We start from the raw sequence: 23,467 nt of genomic DNA, 5'->3' as shown, positions 1-23,467 counted from the left end.
TTACATCGCCGAACATTTAAGTGATGACGGAGACTATGAGGTGTGGCTTTACCAGCACTCCCCAGACCTTCTCCGATGTCAAATACATTCTCGACACAAAAGCCAAACGAAATATAACGTTTGGATACGGTTCACCGTTTCACCCGATGTTGAGGCCCCAATAAAGGACTACTACTGCCAGTGCCCAGTTGGAGAGAGAACGATGGGAATGTGTGCGCACATCTCCAGTATCTTGTACTACCTTGGGTATTACAGGACGCTGGAAAACCCTCGACCATTACAACCACAGGTAAAGAAATTCCGACAAAACTTGAAATAGTTTTCCATGCGGCAACGGAGTGCATATGTCGAAAGTATGTTTGGGGCTCGATATGAAAGATCCCCGTTACCATGTGACTAACCAAACTTATAAATATAGGTATTATACAATCGCCCGTAGCTATGAACACTCCCGTAAATGCGAAAACCAACCAAAATCATAAGGAACACGTTTTGTTTGTTGTTCTGTCTATTTGTCAGCCAATGTCTTCAACCACGGGGACTTGTGAAGTAGCCATCTTGGATTTTTTTTATGAAAAAGTGTTTCTCTCACTTTTTTTCATATCTGTGTACATATTCTCAACATACCGAGCAAATACTCTCGTTTTTTTGTTAATTATCTAAAGAAAGTCGAAAATCGGCAATTCAACCATAGGCTAATTCAACCCAACATTTGAAAATGTTCCACCACTTACATTTTGATGATTTTTCCTCTCATCAATAGCATATTACGTACTGTTTAATAGGATAAAAATTGGTTTGCATCCAACGCCCATAAAAGGGTGTATTCTCTAAAAAACACAGTTTTTGTGTCTAAAATGTTATCATCGAAAATGGCATTTTTGAGATTGTTTCTTCCATAAAACAGCCAAATGGCGCGATGGAAACATGATTTTTTGTCACAATCATGCCATGAATGTATTCTTTACGGTGACCATCATTTGATTAGATTTTCATTAATATTTTACATAACATGCACATTTTATCAACACTTAGACAGCTTCTGAAAGGTACAACTTTGAGGAGCCATAAAAAACAAACCAAGTGACCTAAATCTTTATACTTTATAGATTTGTGACCACAACGGCATGGGCAATGCACCACCAACAGGAAATTTGAATCAGAGAAGGGGCCGTTTTGGAAACCGGCCCTTTAAAGACAATCATATTCATTTTTTCCGTTTGGTCAGAAAAGATCAAAGTCTAGATTTCACAATATCAACACAGCATACCTCTTGTTCATGAAGTCCATCGACAATTTGTTCAAACTCTGCCTCACTGCGGGCGTACGGGCCAATATTTCCACTTCTCGTACCAGCCCTGCTTTAAATAATCAAAAACATCTAAAAGTTAAAACGTTCTTAATTAAAATACAAATTCCTTTGTTTCTTCTTCCTTCCTTTTTAAAAAATCTTGTATTTGAAATCGGCTGGAATTCTTTGATTCTAGAATATTCAGATATTTTTAATTAACAATTAATAAATATATGTAAAATTAGTAGTACACTTTACTTCATTCAGCTTTGAAATAATTGTCACTCGGAGATGATGACACTTATTGAATAAGATGTTAACATGTGTTCAGTCATAATGTTCAGTGTCCAGTGTTGCCTCTTTTTAAGGTCAGTGTCCAGTGTTGCCTCTTTTTAGGTCAGTGTCCAGTGTTGCCTCTTTTTAAGGTCACTGTCCAGTGTTGCCTCTTTTTAAGGTCAGTGTCCAGTGTTGCCTCTTTTTAAGGTCAGTGTCCAGTGTTGCCTCTTTTTAGGTCAGTGTCCAGTGTTGCCTCTTTTTAAGGTCACTGTCTAGTGTTGCCTCTTTTTAAGGTCAGTGTCCAGTGTTTCTTCTTTTAAGGTCAGTGTCCAGTGTTGCCTCTTTTTAAGGTCAGTGTCCAGTGTTTTTTCCTCTTTTTAAGGTCAGTGTCCAGTGTTTCCTCTTTTTAAGGTCAGTGTCCAGTGTTGCCTCTTTTTAAGGTCAGTGTCCAGTGTTTCTTCTTTTAAGGTCACTGTCCAGTGTTGCCTCTTTTTATGGTCAGTGTCCAGTGTTGCCTCTTTTTAAAGTCAGTGTCCAGTGTTGCCTCTTTTAAAGGTCAGTGTCCAGTGTTACCTCTTTTTAAGGTCAGTGTCCAGTGTTACCTCTTTTTAAGGTCAGTGTCCAGTGTTGCCTCTTTTTAAGGTCAGTTGACAGTCAAGTGCTTTGGACATGTTCAGAGTCCAGTGTGTTATTTATGCCCAATCATTGCAGTATTTTCCACTTCAGAATCATCTTACAATAAGATCTTACAATTTAAGCATGAACGAAACAAAACAAACCTGGAGAACCTCTCTTTATCTTCACGGGACTTTTTGATTTCTGGGAAGATTTTCTCGTAATATTCCCTCATCTTTGCATCTTTGGCCCTATAGGAAAGATAAAGAACATTTCGAAGTTTTTCCTTTAATAATGTGATAAAAGAAAGTCAAAGGATTCTAAGGTTTTTGTTTTACATTTGATGTGTCAGGTGACAGCATTATTGAAAGTTTTCTGTATATTCGACTAACTTACACTGCTAAAAGTGATATTATGTATAGGATCTTACACAAGTATTGATAAAAGATTAATGAAAGTCTGGAAAAAAACTTACAGTGAAGTTACATAAATTTTCCATGAAACAAAACTTTTCTTTTTTTTTTATTAAATGCTCACCACTGAAATATTGGACATTATCAATTTGATGAAAACTTATATCTACGTGTGAAGATGTCACAAACTTCGTGTGAAGATGTCACAAGCTATCCAAATGAAGTACCAAACCTTACAGCATAGCTGAGGTCCAACCCTTGCTAATATTGTTATTCTCACTGCGGAGTGGGACTAGTTACTGAGAACTTTAAGAGCCGGGATGAATTTTTTTTTATCTCAATATACTTACTTGCGTTTTGTATTGTTTTCCACTCGTTCCATCTTTTTGAGCCATACCTGCATCAGCTGATCGTACCTGTCGGTCAGGTAACGCTCCTACAGGTAAGTAGAGAAACAGGAATTACAGGTTAAACTCAGCAAAACAAGCTTTACTCGAACAGGTAAAATACAAAACTATTTAGGTAAACAGCGAAATCCTGATTAAAAGATGATGATCCTAAACAAACGAGAATTTCCTACAGATAAACAGAAAACTTATAACAATTGATCTAAAAAAAATATACTAAAATAACTAGAAATATTAATGCACGTACTCCCATTTTCATGAAAATTTAGTTGAACACAAAGTCTTACAAACAAAGGGAGCTAACTGCAAAATTTAACCAAGTCTGTGAAGCAGAAAAAATAGGTCACAGTGACCTACATTTGATATATTGGGGCAGTACTCAATAAGTATAGACATAATACGAAGTTTGATCTCAGTTGTACTTCTATTATTCAAGAGTGATGGGGCTAAATGCAATATCTAACCAAGATGTCCTACAGACTGATGCAAGTACAGACTGACAAAGGCAAACCACTAATGCCACTTCCATTATGTTGTGGGATATAAAAACTTCACTTCATCAAAATCCTGAAATGTGTTACTGTTAAAATAGGTAATTTCTAAGATGTTTTACTGAGCCATGTTTTGAAGTGATATTCTTTTACAAGTTAAAACTTTACGAGTTACATTTTTAAAGATTTCAATTGAATTTCAATTATTATGGCTTCACAACAAAGATTTCAACTTTAAAATTCTGGTCTTCTTCTTTTCATAATCGACAAAAAATGAAATGACATTTTCAGAAATATTTTATTTCTTTCAAATACTTTTGGGTGCTTAATTAACTTTTGGACTTGCTTATGTTGCATGATTTTTTTTATTTTTAAGTGCCAACATATCATAATTATAAAACAAACAAGCAGTAGTTTCAATGAGGACTGCCTGCCCTAATCATCTTCCACTAAAAAAAGTTTACCTGCAGCAGGTGATGTTTAACTTGGTATAAACATGAATACTGATACAGGTTAGACTTACCCTGATTCTGCGAGCTTGGTGTCTCTTCTTGAAGTGCAGTATAAGTCGACTTTTGAAAACAGCATGTCTGGAAAAATAATTAAATAATTATTCCAAGTTCCGTACAAGAACATTTCTTACAAATTCACTGCAGTTGTTGCAGAAATCAGAAATGTGACATGGCAAAAAAATTGTCCCAATCAGTAGTCCTCTACCTCCAAAGAAACTATGATAAAAAGAGAAAATAAGAATAAAGGGCTATAACTCTGTAAAAAGCTGGGTAGGGGACCTCATTTCAGTATGTGACACTTTGCCATCGGATGAAGAGATACTAACATAGAAAGTTTGACAATTGTAGGTGACAGTATATGAAATATTTCCCCCGACAAAGTCATTTACGATGAACATAGGGTCATAACTCTATATAGCGAGACCAGAGGCCCTATTCCTGTTGTCAACATTCAATCATCCCATAATTAGGTTATTGAGGGTGACACAGTAAATGATGTGTATTCCCGACATTGTGGTGCATGGTGACAAAGGGCCATAACTCTGTATAAAGTGTAGCACGATACTCACTATCAGTACACAACATGAGATATCTCATATGAATTCACACATGGATAGAGGGCAAACCTATCACAGCAATGATGGGGGACTATCAACCACGAAAACTCCAAGACTTTCTTGAAAACTAACTGCATTTTATTTTATGAAACAGCCATAAAATTATGAAGTAATTAACAACTTCAAAATAGATATTACATTTTTAAATTGTTCCTTTATACAACTTCAAACAAAATCTACTTACTTCCTTTTATTCTCGTGATATACTAAAGTATCTGATGGCTGATTGTACAGGGGCTGTAAAAAAAAGTATATTTTTAGTTGTCAAATAAGTTTACCAGCACAAGAAATTAGAATGTTGTGAAGACTAAAAGTAAGTTTTAGAGAAAATTGATTGATGTTTAAACACACTTTTTGTTTCATTATCCAGCACTAAACATTTACACATTGGTATCACTTTTATCAGTTCTCTGGTAATACAGGAGGCTTCCCATGACTGAGTTTAAGTGGATTATTCTGAACTTATTTCATTAATCATTAATTTTCTTCTGTACATATCAAATATATCCCCTCCTTTTTTGAACATTTATAGCCAAATATTTTTGTTTCCCCAAGAGAGTTTTAAGCTACATTTTCCCAAAAAATCACCAAAGGAAAAAGCTAACCTATTTCCTAATATGGTTTCCTACACAAAATTTCAAGTAAGTACTCACCAACTCAATCTTGGGTCCGAGTTTGCCAAGTAATGAGTGTGCTTCCTCGGCCTTTTTCTATGAAACAGCAAGAAAAAAAAGATATTTTTATGATTAGTGTTGTCCAACAGGGTATTAAAGGAATTTTTACCTCCCTTGGATTAGGAAAATTGATCAGCATTTTATCAATTTATTTTTATAATTATACTACAAAATTTCACACAAATCACTCGATAATACGATATACTCAATCATATCAAACAGGGATAGAATTTTTTACAGATCATTTTTATAAAGAAATGTTTAGATGAATAGAATCTTACAAAGGTATGGTCCGTGGACAGGGAAATCTCTACCCGAGGGTAAGAGTTCGGCTGTCTAACACGAGGCTTTGTAGGGAAATCTCTACCCGATGGTAAGAGTTTGGCTGTCTAACACGAGGCTTTGTAGGGAAATCTCTTCCCGACGGTAAGAGTTTGCCTGTCTAACACGAGGCTTTGCAGGGAAATCTCTACCCGAGGGAAAGAGGTTGGCTGTCTAACACGAGGATTTGTAGGGAAATCTCTACTTGAGGGTAAGAGTTTCTTTGTAGGGAAATCTCTACCCGAGGGTAAGAGTTTGGCTGTCTAACACGAGGCTTTGTAGGGAAATCTTTACCCGAGGGTAAGAGTTTGGCTGTCTTACACAAGGCTTTGTAGGGAAATCTCTACCCGAGGGTAAGAGTTTGACTGTCTAACACGAGGCTTTGTAGAGAAATCTCTACCCGAGGGAAAGAGTTTGGCTGTCTAACACGAGGCTTTGTAGGGAAATCTCTACTTGAGGGTACGAGTTTGGCTATCTAACACGAGGCTTTGCAGGGAAATCTCTCCCCGAGGGTAAGAGTTTGGCTGTCTAACACGAGGCTTTGTAGGGAAATCTCTACCCGAGGGTAGGAGTGAGGGTAGGAGTTTGGCTGTCTAACACGAGGCTTTGTAGGGAAATCTCTACCCGAGGGTAAGAGTTTGGCTGTCTAACACGAGGCTTTGTAGGGAAATCTCTACCCGAGGGTAAGAGTTTGGCTGTCTAACACGAGGCTTTGTAGGGAAATCTCTACCCGAGGGTAAGAGTTTGGCTATCTAACATGAGGCTTTGTAGGGAAATCTCTACCCTCGGGTAAGAGTTTGGCTGTCTAACACAAGGCTTTGTAGGGAAATCTCTACACGAGGGTAAGAGTTTGGCTATCTAGCATGAGGCTTTGCAGGGAAATCTCTACCCGAGGGTAAGAGTTTGGCTATCTAACACGAGGCTTTGTAGGGAAATCTCTACCCGAGGGTAAGAGTTTGGCTATCTAGCACAAGGCTTTGTAGGGAAATTTCTACCCGAGGGTAAGAGTTTGGCTATCTAGCACGAGGCTTTGCAGGGAAATCTCTTCACGAGGGTAAGAGTTTGGCTATCTAGCACGAGGCTTAGCAGGGAAATCTCTTCACGAGGGTAAGAGTTTGGCTATCTAGCATGAAGCTTTGTAGGGAAATCTCTACCCGAGGGTAAGAGTTTGGCTGTTTAACACGAGGCTTTGTAGGGAAATCACAACCCGAGGGCAAGAGTTTGCCTATCTAACACGAGGCTTTGTAGGGAAATCTAAACCCGAGGGTAAGAGTTTGGCTGTGTAACACGAGGCTTTGTAGGGAAATCTCTACCCGAGGGGAAGAGTTTGGCTATCTAGCACGAGGCTGTGCAGGGAAATCAATTCACGAGGGTAAGAGTTTGGCTATCTAACACGAGGCTTTGTAGGCAAATCTAAACCCGAGGGTAAGAGTTTCGCTGTGTAACACGAGGCTTTGTAGGGAAATCTCTCCCCGAGGGTAAGAGTTTGGCTGTCTAACACCAGGCTTTGTAGGGAAATCTCTACCCGAGGGTAAGAGTTTAGCTATCTAGCACGAGGCTTTGCAAGGAAATCAATTCACGAGGGTAAGAGTTTGGCTATCTAACACGAGGCTTTGTAGAGAAATCTAAACCCGAGGGTAAGAGTTTGGCTATCTAGCACGAGGCTTTGCAGGGAAATCAATTCACGAGGGTAAGAGTTTGGCTATCTAGCACGAGGCTTTGCAGGGAAATCTCTACGCGAGGGTAAGAGTTTGGCTATCTAGCACGAGGCTTTGTAGGGAAATCTCTACCCGAGGGTAAGAGTTTAGCTATCTAGCACGAGGCTTTGCAGGGAAATCAATTCACGAGGGTAAGAGTTTGGCTATCTAGCCCGAGGCTTTGCAGGGAAATCTCTACATGAGGGTAAGAGTTTGGCTGTCTAACACGAGGCTTTGTAGGGAAATCTCTACCCGAGGGTAAGAGTTTGGCTATCTAGCACGAGGCTTTGTAGAGTGCTGGACAGCCAAACTCTTACCCTCGGGTTGAGATTTCCCTGTCCACGGACCATACCCATGTTTGATTTTTTTCTCCCATACTCGAAATTAACATGCCAGTGTCAATATTTCGGTTGTAGTTTCAGTCACTTTCATAAACCGAACATTCAGATAAACTGTTGTATTGGATAAACTTTTTTTTAAATTTACAATAATAGAATAATTTATACGTCCTGTTGCGATCCAGCTATTCTGTTTATCCCACATACATCGTTTTAGTTTGGTGAACGGGATAAACACAAATCAATTTATTTTAAGAGAAAAAAATTCATACAAATTTCTGCTTCATTATTTACACAATCACAAGCAATGTTAAAACTGATGCAGTACCCTGTTTTCTGCGTAGATTATCTGTGCAATACTCTGGTGTTTACTTTCAGAAGAGGATATTTCAGGAGCCTCAGATTTCTCCCTGGGTGGTTTTGAAGTTTCCTCTTCAATTTGGTGCTGGAAAAATCAAATACAATGTATTTTTATGTCAGACAGGACTAACTGAACCATGTGAGGATATCTATCATTTTAATATCTAATAATACAGATTTGGAAAGCCCACTTATATAATATTCACCATTGCATATTTTCACATATCAGCATTTACCACTAAATATTGATGCTGACAATCAACACTACCACCAACACCTGCCCTACACAAACAATATCTATCCAAAAACAAAATCAACATAGCCAGGACTCGATCTACCATTATAAAATGACCATTTGACAAATGCCTTCTTTTCACCATTTTACTAATTGTTAACATCTTCGATAGCCAAATGTTCGCTTCGTATACACTCCATTTACCCTTGGCGGATATATAGCCGTGTTTACTGAGCCTTCAAATATTAGTGCAGTGCCATTCGCTCGCATCCAATGAAATCGCGTCTTACATATAGGGCTGTTGATGTAGGAAAAGAGTAATGGTGACGCCCTGTACGGAAGCACATTGTCGTTTATGTTGGAGTGTTTTGCCCCAAAAAAATTGCGCACCATCTTTGGGGAAACTTCTGGAGTTTTAAATCAGTCGGTGGAAATCCTTGACTACGTGCCACATGTAAATGATGAACTAGGAAAATATGTGTGCTGCCTTTGGATTGTTTCCATATTGCTCTATCATTTATAATCCACCTCAACATACACATGCTTTTGTCAACACGCTGGTGGAGTGTGTATGTAACGGTCATTCTGATTGGTTAAAAAAAAATTGGGAGAAAAACAATAACTCTGTATGTCCGCTAGGTGGCAGTGGAGGTAATTATGAAAACACAGCTTTATCCGCCAAGGGTAAGTGGAGTGTATACGAAGCGAACATTTGGCTAGCGAAGATGAATTGTTAAGTACTCTGGGGTTTTTCTCTACTTTACAAATCTTTAAAGGTGAGACTGGACTGTTTCTTACATAGTCCATACCTGTTTTTTCAGCAGTTTACCAATTCATTTGCTGACTTTCTCTAACAATACATTGAGAGTTGACCATTTAACTTATGATCAGTACCTAGTTTTCAGTATTTGGATTTCCGTCAGTAAATCATTGATTCATGATCAGTTCGAGTTTTTCCTGATTTTTCTGTATCTATATGTTTCACAGTATTGTGTCACTTGTGGTAAGTATATTTCACAGTATTGTGTATCTTGTGATCAGTATGTGTTTTTGCTGATATTTCTGTATCTATATGTTTCATAATTAAGTGTAACTAGTGGTTTGTACCTGTTTTTTCTGTAGTTTCTGGATCTGCTGTTCCACCTTGGAGATCTCCCGGTCTACCCTACTAATGGCCTGCAATAGTTCATCCTTAGAGGATCGGCTAGTACTCTCGTCGGCTGGCAGTGTCGGGGATATTGCCTCCACTTGAGGATTGTACGTCGGCTCCTGTCATAAAAACATCTCATCACAATTAATAAATCCAATACACTTTTCTTTGTGTATTTTAGGGTACATGCCTTTTCAATTTGGAAAACATTGTTCTTTTGTGAATCATGACATCAACTAACAAGAGGTCCACAGGGACTGTATTGCTTACTTGATCCTACTTGTATAACATTATAACAAGAGGTTCACAGGGTCTGTATTGCTTACTTGATCCTACTTGCATAACATTATAACAAGAGGTCAACAGGGTCTGTATTGCTTACTTGATCCTACTTGTATATCATCATAACAAGAGGTCCACAGGGTCTGTATTGCTTAATTGATCCTACTTGTATAACATTATAACAAGAGGTCCACAGGGTCTGTACTGCTTACTTGATCCTACTTGTATAAGATTATAACAAGAGGGCCACATGGTCTGTATTGCTTACTTGATCCTACTTGTATAAGATTATAACAAGAGGTCCACAGGGTCTGTATTGCTTACTTGATCCTACTTGTATATCATCATAACAAGAGGTCCACAGGGTCTGTATTGCTTACTTGATCCTACTTGTATAAGATTATAACAAGAGGTCCACATGGTCTGTATTGCTTACTTGATCCTACTTGTATAACATTATAACAAGAGGTCCACAGGGTCTGTATAGTTTACTTGATCCTACTTCTATTACATTATAACAAGAGGTCCACAGGGTCTGTATTGCTTACTTGATCCTACTTGTACAACATTATAAAAATTCATCTAGTGCTAGGTGCAAATCAAGTCAATAGGTAGGTTATTGAAAGGTGATCTAAATTTTGAGATTTAGGTTATTGAAAGGTGATCTAAATTTTGAGATTTAGGTTATTGAACGGTGATCTAAGTTTTAAGATATATAAGTATTTATCAAAGTACACCTGATAGTCATTTATCCCACAATATCACAGGTCAACCATCCTGACACTAAACATCATGGTTCTTTATATCGTTTGAAGTATTTTTTCAACACATTAATATCTCTGTGACATTGAAAGAGGATCTAGATGATTCATTTTAACAACATGATATCACTTAATGGCAACAGGCTACAGGTCAGTTGTCATAACTCATGGGCTTTACAGGTTTTTTAAGAAAAATGCTTTTAACATCTTACAGACGAAATTCTACTGATCTTTCTGACAATTATAAGACACACACAGCTGTAATGATCAATCTGACAGGTATAAGACACACACAGCTCTACTGATATTTCTGACATGTATAAGACACACACAGCTCTACTGATATTTATGACAGGTATAAGACACACACAGCTCTACTGATCTTTCGGACAGGTATAACACACGCAGTTCTACTGATCTTTCTGACAGGTATGAGACACACACAGCTCTACTGATCTTTCTGACAGGTATAATACACACACAGATCTACTGATCTTTCTGACAGGTATGAGACACACACAGCTCTACTGATATTTCTGACAGGTATAAGACACAAGCAGCTCTACTGATCTTTCGGACAGGTATAACACACACAGTTCTACTGATCTTTCTGACAGGCATAAGACACACACAGATCTACAGATCTTTCTGACAGGTATAATACACACACAGATCTACTGATCTTTCTTACCGGTATAAGAAACACACAGATCTACTGATCTTTCTGACCGGTATAAGACACACACAGATCTACTGATCTTTCTGACAGGTATAAGACACACACAGATCTACTGATATTTCTGACAGGTATAAGACACACACAGCTCTACAGAATTTTTTGACAGGTATAAGACACAGATCTACAGACCTTTTTGACAGGTATAAGACACAGCTCTTCTGATCTTTCTGACAGGTATAAGACACACAGCTCTACTGATCTATCTGACAGGTATAAGACACAGATCTACAGACCTTTTTGACATCTATATGAAGAGGCTGTTGAATCTCTGGCCGGTCGATGGCCAGGCGTGGTCGTTTGGGCATCTGTGGTCCTGGGTGTGTGTGCTGGGCCTGGCTTGGGCTCGGCCCAGGCTCTCCTACCGGGACTTGGACCTGAACCTGGGCCTGGGCTTGTGCTTGAGCCTGGGCTTGTGCTTGAGCATGGGCCTGAAGGTTGCCCATATTTTCCTGTCCATATGGCAGAACGTCAGCAGCTCCACGTCTACCCATAACAAACATTTGTGTGTTAATTCACAAAACAATCCAATTATAAGTATCAAACATTTATTTATTCCAATTCATTATTTATGAATTTAAAAATCACAAAAAGACAGATTAAATTCCCAAGCCCTTTGGCTGTGTAACAGTAAAAGACCTTAAGAATCAGTCTTCTTGTGATTTTTGAAAGTTTTGTATCTTTTCCCTTTCACACAGTCTTATATAGATTTTTTGTAATTTATAAATATATCTATAAATATATCTATAAATATATTTATATATATATATACCCTTGTAACATTCAGGAATTCATCTTTTTGTAAATACACTGATTAAAGCACACTTGTGACATAAGTCTATTAAAACATTGTAACAAATTGCCATAAATCTACTTTTTTTCCTAAAATTATTCCAGAAATGTAAAAAAACATTATTTGTGAAAGAATCTATCACCCCTGTTTGAAGTAACAATTTCAACCCAAGGATTTAGCATAAGGCTTTGCCAAGTGGTAGATAAAGACAGTTTATCTCTTCCCAGGAAACAATTGTAATGCATCTGTGAAGCGCGAATGCGAAAATTCAACATACATCACATTGCATTTAAACTTTATTGTAGTTGAAAGGAAATCACAAGGCAGAATAACTTCATAATTCAGAAGCACAAAAAAAAATATGAAAAATTGTAACGTGAGATGTTAAGGAAAGAAAATGAAACCTCATCATCTCAACATAATAAGTGAATATTTTTGCGATTTCTTGACTGTGAAAAGTTATTCAACAAGTACACACATTGAGGTAAGCCACCTACCTCCCCCAGGAAAACAACACAAACAATATATATACAGCTATAGCGTAACTTAACCTAATCTACCATGCACTTGACCCATTTAAATATATCGTCCACTACCCAGTCCTACCCCGTGTTTGTAAACACTAACCTAAGATTACAACAGATTACTGAGGGTTCATCATTTCTACAATAACCTCTTGTCATCTTGCATAAGATGCCCTGCACCTCAAATCTTAACTAAAAGCAATTTCTGTCATTCTCATAAACATTTAACAGTGTCGAGATACAACAGGATTAAATATACAACGGTAATTAGAACAGAGACAAAGCTGCAAGGTTGAGCCTTCTTCTAACATGAATCTATATACTCAAACAGGAATTTTCATTGTGTTAGGATACAGGACATTTTTTGTCTTAAAATATTACCTGGTACTGTGGTAATGAGCTAGGATCTACATTTTTCAACTCCTATTTTGTGTACCTCAAACCTCTTATAAGCAAACACCAACATCAATATATCCATCTCGATATTTTTTTTCTCTGCCCCGTAAACTTCAACGTAAGCTTTCCCTGCACTAAAAATTTTCTCTCTTTTATTCCTTATTATCTTACACACTGTATATCCACAATAACATAGCTGTATCCATTTTCCATTTTTTTTCAGCTGCTTCTCTACGCTGCCTGCAGCGTGGTCTCAAAACCTACTTATATCTCTCTAGTCTCTCCTGTCTACGCTGCCTGCAGCGTGGTCTCAAAACCTACTTATATCTCTCTCTAATCTCTCCTATCTATGTTGCCTGCAGCTTGGTCTCAAAATCTACATATATCTCTCTCTAACATTTCTTATCTACGCTGCCTGCAGCGTGGTCTCAAAACCTACTCATATCTCTCAAGTCTCTCCTATCTACGCTGCCTGCAGCGTGGTCTCAAAACCTACCTGTATCTCTCTAGTATCTCCTGTCTACGCTGCCTGCAGCGTGGTCTCAAAACCTACTCATATCTCTCTAGTCTCTCCTATCTACGCTGCCTGCAGCGTGGTCTCAAAACCTACCCGTATCTCTCTAGTATCCCCTATCTACGCTGCCTGCAGCGGGGTCTCAAAGCTTACTTTTATCTCTAGAGTATCTCCTGTCTACGCTGCCTGCAGCGTGGACTCAAAACCTACTCATATCTCTCTAGTCTCTCCTATCTACGCTGCCTGCAGCGTGGTCTCAAAACCTTCTTATATCTCTCTAGTATCTCCTGTCTACACTGCTTGCAGCGTGGTCTCAAAACCTTCTTATATCTTTCTAGTCTCTCCTATCTACGCTGCCTGCAGTACTTGTGTGGCTACAAAGCCTACCTGTATCTCTCCAGTCTCTCTATGCCTGCAGCATGAGTTCCATGGTAGTCTGGCAGAAGGGATGGGCGTCGCCTGATGTGTAAATACTCAGCTTCCCGGTAACGGTCTTGTGACTGTTGGTCACCCTGTAATGCCAACAAATCTCTAATTGTCACCAACAAATAATATTGAATTGAAACAACTTACTACCATATTTTCATTATTATCAGCTAGATTTCAGTATCGACAAATCCACTGCTTTCATACAGATTAACGATAAAACACCTAAAAGAGAATTTATACTGTTGTTTCATTTAAAACATCTTTAAACACAAATCCCAGTAAAGAAATACATGAAAAGATTACAGTCTATTGTTTTTTTTTCAAAATTGAAGTTAAAAACATGAATTTTCTATCTTTACTCTGTGTTTAAATGTATTCAGTTTAATAGTGACACTGTCTTAAATGATATCCTATGAAATCCATATTAAAGCATGTGAAATTTTAGGGGTTTTTTAATATGCTTCATTGTTTATTCATTTTCATATTGGCAAATATACATGTATATATGTCACATAAAAATTGCATACTCTAACATAGGTGAACATCGTAACCATTCTCTGCAGTGTGAATATTAGGACAAGTATTTGAAAGTAGGGTATAATTTGGCTATTTTGATACAGGTACATGGATTAAATATAAGACCCATGAGCTACATGCATGACTATTAAATGCAGCCCTTGTTTTTGGACAAGTTAGATTTAACACCGTTCATTTTTATACAATCAAGACTAAAAATTTACTTCCAAATTTAATAAAATTATATTGACAAAAATAATTCACCAAATGATTTGTACTTCGAACATAAAATATATACATTTTTAAAAATCTACAAAAAAACTAAGCAAACTTTTCTGAAACAGACTATAGTATACTACACACTGTTTACATCAATGAGTCCTCTACAATCATTGACTTGATAATAAATCATGATTCCATCACCTCCAACTCCTTATAAAGGGCTGTAGGGTCTGTATCTGACCAGAAAAGCTCCTTTAAACGGGCCAAAGTGCCTTTGGTGCATATATTACCACTCATATAAGTCCAAACCCTCCACTTGTGTACAAACAGACAGCCACTAAACTCAGTCACACTGAATGACCTTGACCTTAGGACTTGTAGCCATATCTATTTTGGAGTCTCCAGAGGAATAGGGGAGGAATGTCTAGCAGTGATATTGAGGTCAGAGCTGACCTGTTGTCAGTACAATAAACCCATTTCTTACCCCGGTCATTGCCTTCCTCATATAGTATCCTTAATGTCCTGTCTTATACACACATTTAATAAAAACATCTGAATTTGATATAAAGCAAATTATAATGACCTTTAATGTAAATTCAGTATATATGTCTAAATGATGAAATTGTGACATAAGATTATGTTATATAACACATAGCATTTTTATCTTTTTTTTTTAGGAAAAGAATAACCTAGACAGCATTGAAAAAAATGGAAAATTAGGAAATAATTTGTTTTATCAGTTTTGGTAAAATTTCATTTTATGAGGCATTAATGTAAATATAATGAACAAAGTTTATTTTTTGGTTTCCTGAAATTATAAACACAAATCAGGGATAAAGAAATGATTTTCCAAAAAAGTTCTTCCCCCCCCCCACCACCAACACCACCACCACCACCAAATTGAGAAAAATGGTATAGTTATTATCCATTTGGGAATTATTACATTGTGTAGATAGCTAGAACAATCCACGATGGTACTCCCATGTTTATAAAAGGAACAGTACCAGGTATAACTATGTTATTTTTCAAACATGTTTTTACATTCAGCTCAACTTTATATACAGCACCGAATCTGTACAGGCAGGGGTGTAAAATTCCACTAGCCTGACACCCTGGGGCTAACAGATTGAAATTCCATTAGCCTGACACCCTGGGGCTAACAGATTGATTCCATGTCAAGGCTAGAGAAAAAGTTTCAAATTTTACAGAGATAATATAGGTCAAACTGTAGAATTTCAAAAAACAACCTTTGAGCTGGCTAGTACTCTATGTATTATTACTATAAATATGTACATCCCACTGCAGACGTTCAGTGACAAAGTTTTCACATTTCGTAGCAGACACTGTATCAAGACAAACCCTGTATAAAGAGAATACCTGTATAAAGAGAACACCTGTATAAAGAGAATACATGTGTATATGATACCACTTCGTAGACTTCAAAATGTTTAACTGTATTGCAATTCCCTCTTTTCCTTTTCCTCACCAAAGTGCTAAGCCCCTTTATAATGTCCAAATTTTGCTGGACATTTTGACCATCTTCACCTTCCTTTGATTGGGGAAATTTTACGGCATAATATCAATCTTTTCCAAATATTGGGCACCGAACTGTTAAGAATGCAATCACTGTTTCAAGAATAAACTTTATGCAAAACTTTCATAACCATGATATTTTCCATATTTAATTTTATAACCGTAATTTTTATGCTAACTTTTCATAAAGGAAATGCTTGTTCCTATTCATGTATTCTTGCCCTTCACAACTGAATTTTCCTTTATTCATTCCTTTGCTTTTCATTCTATGATTATTTTTCCATTGTGAAAGCTAACCATGAATCCCCTTCATAGCCAGCTGTTTGATTTCTCTTAGAGAAAGCTAAGAAAGCTAACCATACATTTTTTTATTTTTTATTCTGAAATCACACTTTCTAAGATGAAGGAAAAGCTAATCATGTTTGACATCCTTGTTTTTCATTCACTACTTTATCACAAGAGGGGAAGAAAGATGACTATACATTCTCCTGTTTTATCTTCCATAGTACATGTACTTTTAATGATATAGAGAAAGCTAACAATGCACATCCTTTAGAACCAAACCCTTTCTCCTTCTTTCCTTGTATTCCCCTTGGTCACTATCTCTTTTATATATTTCTCTTATGAAGAGAAAGCTAACCATACAGGCACTGAAGAACCAGGTCATTCTCTTGAGTGGTATGCACAACAGGCCAGGCAAACAAAGGCTAGGGGCAGAACTATGAACTCTCAAAACTAGGACACATTTCTACTTTTCAGAAACAAACTATAGACTGGCTTTTGTACACTACCATGACCTCTCAAGAAACCCCCTACACTTAATATACCAGGCAATGAAAGTTGTACACGTAAAGATCATTCCAAATATACAGGAGCAAATTAAATCAGTCATTCAAATTAAAGAATTCTGAAGACATATCCTTACTAACCAGGGTAGCTCCAGATCCCTAGTCTATCATTATATCTTCTCAATACACCTTATATGCTTCTATCTCAACCAAAACTCAAATACAAAACTCAGACCAGTACAAATTTCAAAACAAGAAATAATCTTCATTGCTTTTAATTATCAGTCACAAAAGGAATTTTTGAGCTCGCAAAATCTATATTTATCACAAAACTCTCTTTTCATAAAATGTTCAATAATTGTTCAGCCTAGGGAAGAAAAATATGACTATAATGAAAGACACGTAGCTGCCACTATTTATCTATCAGTAGCTGCCACTATTTATCTATCAGTACCTGCCACTATTTATCTATCAGTAGCTGCCACTATTTATCTATCAGGAATCATCTTTTAAAATTTTTTCAATTGCAGAAAGAAAAGTTGATTATTATAGGGACAACAACCTAAATAATTGAGTTTCTTATTTTGCAATGCCTCCGCTAGGGACCTCTGATTTTGAGACTAAGTCTTACATTCTACCGAAATTAACTCAAGAGAAATTCTTCCTAGCAAAGTTGGTAGGAAGCTGCTAGTATTTTACCAGGTTAATTGACATACATATTCGTTCTTCCAAGTGTATTGTCTGTCTATCAAAAGGTCAAAAGGTCAAGGAAACAAACTTACTTCCTGCTGCTCCTCAAATTTATTAATCAAACCAAGAAACAATTTCTAATTTAAATATCAATCAATTTTTCTTGTACCCATTATTCTGTCTCAACTCATACCTGATCATTTTTCACTCACAATTTTTACAAAAACGTAAATCCAATAAGTCAAAACATTGAGTTAATATAGACATTTGTAAGTAAACAACACTACAGATATCAGGGATGTACCATTCCACTAGCCTGATACAAAAGGACACAAAGGAAATCTTCAATATTTACTCTGAAAAGAAAGTTTTAGCTAGTAGAATTTTTCAAATCTACCTGCAGGCTGGCACTTCACACTATTAGATCAACACGCCTGAGATCTATACTGATAATATTAATCTAGAAACCGTAAAATTACGCCTTCAAGAATTTACACTTTTCCCCATAGACGTGAAACTTACCTGCTGGTAATGTGGGTAGTACCCCGGGGCGACACTAAACCGGGGGTGGGATTGAGGATCCTGACCGTAGGGATACCCCGGTCGCTGTACCTGGGGAGGGCTCTGGGGACGTCCCCGTTTGTATGGGGAGCTGACATCATGCTGTGCACCAGGAGGCCCCCTGTTTCAATACAAAGAAAAAGTAATGTCAATACAATTTCAGTCTCAGAATTTAGAACCTACCCACCATAGCAATATATATTTCTTATCCAACTTCTGAATATCTACATGCCAGACCTTGCCCAAGAAACTGTTATTTGCATACCCAGGATGTATTCAGAGTATGACATTAAAATAAAGGAAAAATAAGTGTAATAATAAAATCAGAAAGTAATTTTCTGAATAAATTTTCCCTCACCACTTTAGTAATCATTGAATCATACACATTCTAGGAAATAACTTCATAGACAACTTGGTGATTGTCTAAGGGTCTGCCGTAGTTCAAACAATGTCATTTCATTCCACGTAAATACTTCATGGAACTACACTCTACCTTAACCCTTTCACCTCTATGTAACTTTAGTAGACTCTACCATGCATTGATCCGGATGAGTCCATTATTGTCTACAGTGGTGAAAGGGTAAATAAACACAGTACATGTATAACCACTTTTACATGAAGCCATTCATATACTATATACCACCTACATGCAATAATTATATATATATATAAACACCCTGAGCCCTTAACAATCTGGAAAAATTAGAATAACAGTCAATTACAAGGTTTGGGTATTGCAAGGATTTTCATATTGCAATATATCATGATATATGTGATATTTATCGCAATACATTCAGTATTTTATGAATTATCAAAACCTCGTGACAAGGAGTAGTCCAGCACCGTATGCTTGGAGGGTAAAACATTTAAATCACCCCCTCTTTCAGATCCAGCAAAGCCAAAACATATTGTCACTTGCCCCAAGGGAACTTCTTGTGGTGTTTGGTTTTGTACACAGAATTGCACTCGTTCTTGCACACTAAAATACAACTTCACATAATATATATTCACATTTATCTGAAACAATTTTGAGGAGAGGACCATTCTAGTTTGTGTGTCCTTTTTTAAAATAAATATATTCAATCTAAACTGTCTAAAAATAGCACAACAGTTGAATTAATGACATCAATACAAATCAAGACAATATTCAGGCCAGTTGGTTGATATCAAACAAATAAAAACAACACATCAAGCAGGGAATACAGTCAAAGGAATTCACAGACTATCCGTACTCATATCAGATTTTCAGACCAATAAAATAAATTTTAGAAATCTCAGAAACAATTTTCAAGCCAACAACAAATTTCAGCCATCTCAAAGACAACTTTCAAACAAACACAAACAATCTCAGCCATTTCAAAGACAATATCAAGATTTTAAAATCAGGACAAGTACCTGAACCTTCTCCAGAAATTAGAGTAATTTTGTGTGTCCCAATATCTTAACATGTGCTGTTGGGACCCACTCATTGACCCTTGACCTTGAACTTTGATGACCCCTGTTGTTGAACTTCGGACACTGTGATTAGCTGTTGAAAACACGGACGGACTTCGGGAATTTGAAGACGAAGACATGAACGCATTGGGCGGAGTCTTTGTATTTACCAGAGGTTTGGGAACATCCAGTCGCGGTCCGATGACTACAACCCCATTTCCAGGGTTCACTAGACCTTGGATACTGTTGGCGGGGGTCGGGTACATTCCCATGCCGACATGAGGCTGTCCATGGTGTGTAGTACGAAAAGCCTGACTGTTTGTACTTGTTGGTACAGTAGAAGATGAAATCCTTGGAGCAGGGCTAACAATATTGCCCTGTAAACTCACCGTCCCAAGATTACTGAATGCTCGAAACATTTTCACAAAAGTGTTTTACACTGATAAATTAAGGTCACCCTCACCAATCAACAATTCTGTTCGTTGTAAAATCAAATGTCGTTAACTTTCTTCAGAAAAACATCCGCCAAAACTTACATAGAACAATTTGTTTAGTACATGAAATATGTACTGAATTCTTTTACAAAGAACTAAATTAAATCTCATTTACAAGTAATGTAAACATTGATTACAAATTTTTTACAAAAATTCCTAAAAAATATCTTTAAAAATCACTACATTGTTCCAAACAATTATTTCATTGTCTATCAAACAGTCATGCCTTATAAGAACTATTTTTTTTATTTCTTATACAACATTAACATTCACAAAAACTGATATTTTTTTATCAATAAAGGTAACAGATACAAAGAAAAAATATTTAACATACAACCACTAAGAAATGGGATAACTTCATATAAGTATTGTGTATTTTTCATAAAATTATTAAATCATTAAAAAATTGAAATTTCATTTAAAAATTTAACTTTGCCTCTGAAAAATAAGTTTCTAATTTAAATATAAAATATATATAGCACCACTTTGATTTTTTTTATCAAAACTATAATTCTTAAAATATAATCTTATCACAAGATCCTTGTTTAGGACCATTAAAGCCACTGAGGTCTTAATTGTGAATAATTAAATGGGATACTGACACACTGATATTATATCATTAATATTATTAACAATTTCAAGTCGAGTTTCCAATTTAACAATTGGGCATTCCAACTGAATGGGCATTCCAACTGAATGACTTCAACTATCAAATGAAATCCTAAGTCTTTCGACCAATTTTTCAATCTAATTTCAATGCTGAATTGTATTTAACTAAATTACACAAAAAAGGTCTAATTTGAGCATTTTGGAAAACACCTATTTACATGATTGTCCAACAGGAAACACTTTGGTGATAAGTCACAGAAATCAACCAATCAGAAGCCTTCTTAAGGCTGTAAACATCCAATCAAAAACATTTGATCACATTCATCCAATCAGAACACACATCAGTCACAGTCCCTATTTTGTCTTATGATCACTTGGCATTATCAACTGTTATACAATGGCGTTTATTACCCAAGTATTGACACAAACATATACACATTACATATGTATCCCCAATATTATATCAGATTTTTGAAACATAAGATAGCAAATCACTCAAGCCTTATAGATTCTGGTATACATCCAACTGTTCTTGGTCCTCAACACAGACGGCTGAACCTGGATCTACTTCAGTGAGAACAAATTAAAACCATTTCCCTAATTTTTGATTTTATTTGAATTTTAAAGACAGTTAACACCTTGTAGCATGTACTTCTTTTCTAAAGTTCTATTTTTCATGGGAACACTGAGCATATTCTTCCCAACCGCAATAAGTTTCAGTCCATACAGTTCACCAATCCCGTTACAGCTGTCTGTTAATACACTGTACTTGATTCAAGTCCTATCCTTCCATGCTAAATCCAATCGTTCTGTGATGGTACCAATGTATGTCATAAACACAGTGACGAACATCTGCCTCCTGTTGAAATGTCATTGATCTCATTTCCATCCAATCTGACCCAATTCCATGACAACATGTCCAATAAAAAGTTGATCCATATCTAACTTAGGCTTAATATTTTGTATTAATTTACATGTCTATAGATGTGTACAAAGTATATTCAAATCCAATTGTTAATAAGATGTGAGGCAGTTGATACAAAACACATATATCCTTTAACCAGTATTTGATATTTTCAGGTATGTAAAAAAAATACCTGCATGCTCATAACTACATTCCAGAAAATTGATATTCTGTCATTATACATATTTATACATAAAGTATGTTCTTAGTTCTTCATATATACAGATATATATATAAACTTCCTTCAAATCCATACACAGTCGATTTACATCAATATATGACCATGTGTGTTGTCACTTCTCATGTTTGAACATTGCTGGTAGATTCCCTCCTTGGTAGAATGTTTTCCCAATACCTTTTATCTTCCTTCCAATCCACACAATGCTGTTATCATATCTGTAGCTTTTGTTCCTTCAATCCACACACCGCTAATCCACATACTTATATCTCTACTCAGTGTTGTATCCTGCAAGTCCATCAAAATGCCGGCATCCTTCAAATCTGTACGCAGTTGATCCATGTCCAAATGACACCCACCCCTACCAGTTCAACATATAAGTCTGTACCCTACATGACAATATTCCATTAAATCTACCAAGGACAATCCACCTCAATCTATCAATAATCTACAGCAGAGATTACCGGTAACAGACCCACACCTCCTGTACATAACAAAGCTCACTGACAGTGCCAGATTCCACTTCTATATATGTGATACAGCCAAGGCTGCCTGGCTACAGAAAGCCATGTGACAAATCCATGTTGCCTGCGACAATGGTAGGCACATGTCACACGTCAGTATCTTCACCCTCACCGGTGTCCAATTAGCGCCCTTTTAGCAGACTCCAGTGTCACCAACTCACCAACAGCTGCCAGCGACACTGATACACAACCTGTTGATCTCAGCTCTAAGAGTACATCCTCTCACAGAAAAATCTCATGCTGACTTTTAAAAAAACATAGAAAAACCCAGACGGCAAAAATTGATTAAATCTGTATGGATTTCAGCTTTCAAAAACAGAATCCAAGAATAACAATGGGTGATTGATAAGCTTTGCTATTACATTTCAGCATTAGCTACATTGTTCGGAGGTGTACAACATAGTCCTTTAATCCTGAACAGAATTGCACACAAATAGAATAAATAACTTCAGCATGAGAGAGATATCTATGTCCTTGTTTAGAATTATAACACTATAACACTGAACAGAATGCAGTCTATTTGTAACCCTGGTAAATTTATATCTCAATTTTTAAATCAATTCTAACAATAAATTGATAATCAAATGACATATTTGTTCTTCAAAATCAAAGTTTATTTTCACAATAAATGGAACAGCCAACATTCAGTATCAGCGAGTTATCTCCCAACGTTCTGATGAAGACATCACAACAGCAATGATCATTATTACTCTCTTAGGGATCCCTGTACATGTCCCTACTATGCATTGGTGTTTAGAGTAACCTCCCCTTCATTTCATTTTGGATTTAACTGTAGCACATTTGGGCCAGGAAAATCAGTTGACCAGATAGTTCCGTCAATTTGAGTGGTAGTATAACAATCTAAAGAGCAGTGTTCAAAACCTGGTCTAGTGTGACTGAATTTTTACATTCAGAACACTGTTGTTGATTATATTTTGTTTATTTCAGTTTCATTGTTCTATCATTCAAGTCCTGCAAGGCATCTCTGTTATGTGACTACATTTTAGCCTTCCTTTGGGTGTTTTTTTTAAGATTTATGGCGACTACATTTTAGCCTTCCTTTGGGTGTTTTTTTTAAGATTTATGGCGACTACATTTTAGCCTTCCTTTGGGTGTTTTTTT

At 36.6% G+C, this 23,467-nt stretch overlaps 1 protein-coding gene across 7 annotated transcripts in view; it reads right to left on the bottom strand.

Moving 5' to 3' along the window:
- Positions 1-23,467, bottom strand: part of LOC110460925 (nuclear receptor corepressor 2-like) — an 84,947-nt gene that overhangs the window by 42,611 nt on the left and 18,869 nt on the right. For 6 of the 7 annotated variants that reach the window (XM_021514142.1, XM_021514146.1, XM_021514148.1 and 3 more), the window contains exons 2-12: positions 18,104-18,263; positions 13,791-13,915; positions 11,413-11,662; positions 9,355-9,516; positions 7,981-8,097; positions 5,276-5,332; positions 4,807-4,859; positions 4,017-4,083; positions 2,946-3,031; positions 2,347-2,433; positions 1,271-1,361 (exon numbers count right to left, since the gene is read on the bottom strand). In XM_021514142.1, coding sequence (XP_021369817.1) covers positions 1,271-1,361; positions 2,347-2,433; positions 2,946-3,031; positions 4,017-4,083; positions 4,807-4,859; positions 5,276-5,332; positions 7,981-8,097; positions 9,355-9,516; positions 11,413-11,662; positions 13,791-13,915; positions 18,104-18,263 — 1,255 coding nt within the window. The remainder of the gene's footprint in view (positions 1-1,270; positions 1,362-2,346; positions 2,434-2,945; positions 3,032-4,016; positions 4,084-4,806; positions 4,860-5,275; positions 5,333-7,980; positions 8,098-9,354; positions 9,517-11,412; positions 11,663-13,790; positions 13,916-18,103; positions 18,264-23,467) is intronic. The other variant, XM_021514143.1, reaches the window with a different exon arrangement.

The sequence above is a fragment of the Mizuhopecten yessoensis genome, unplaced genomic scaffold (assembly GCF_002113885.1).
Source record: "Mizuhopecten yessoensis strain PY_sf001 unplaced genomic scaffold, ASM211388v2 scaffold10523, whole genome shotgun sequence".
In the NCBI taxonomy this organism is placed as follows: Eukaryota; Metazoa; Mollusca; class Bivalvia; order Pectinida; family Pectinidae; genus Mizuhopecten; species Mizuhopecten yessoensis.
This window is presented reverse-complemented; position numbering and strand designations above follow the sequence as displayed.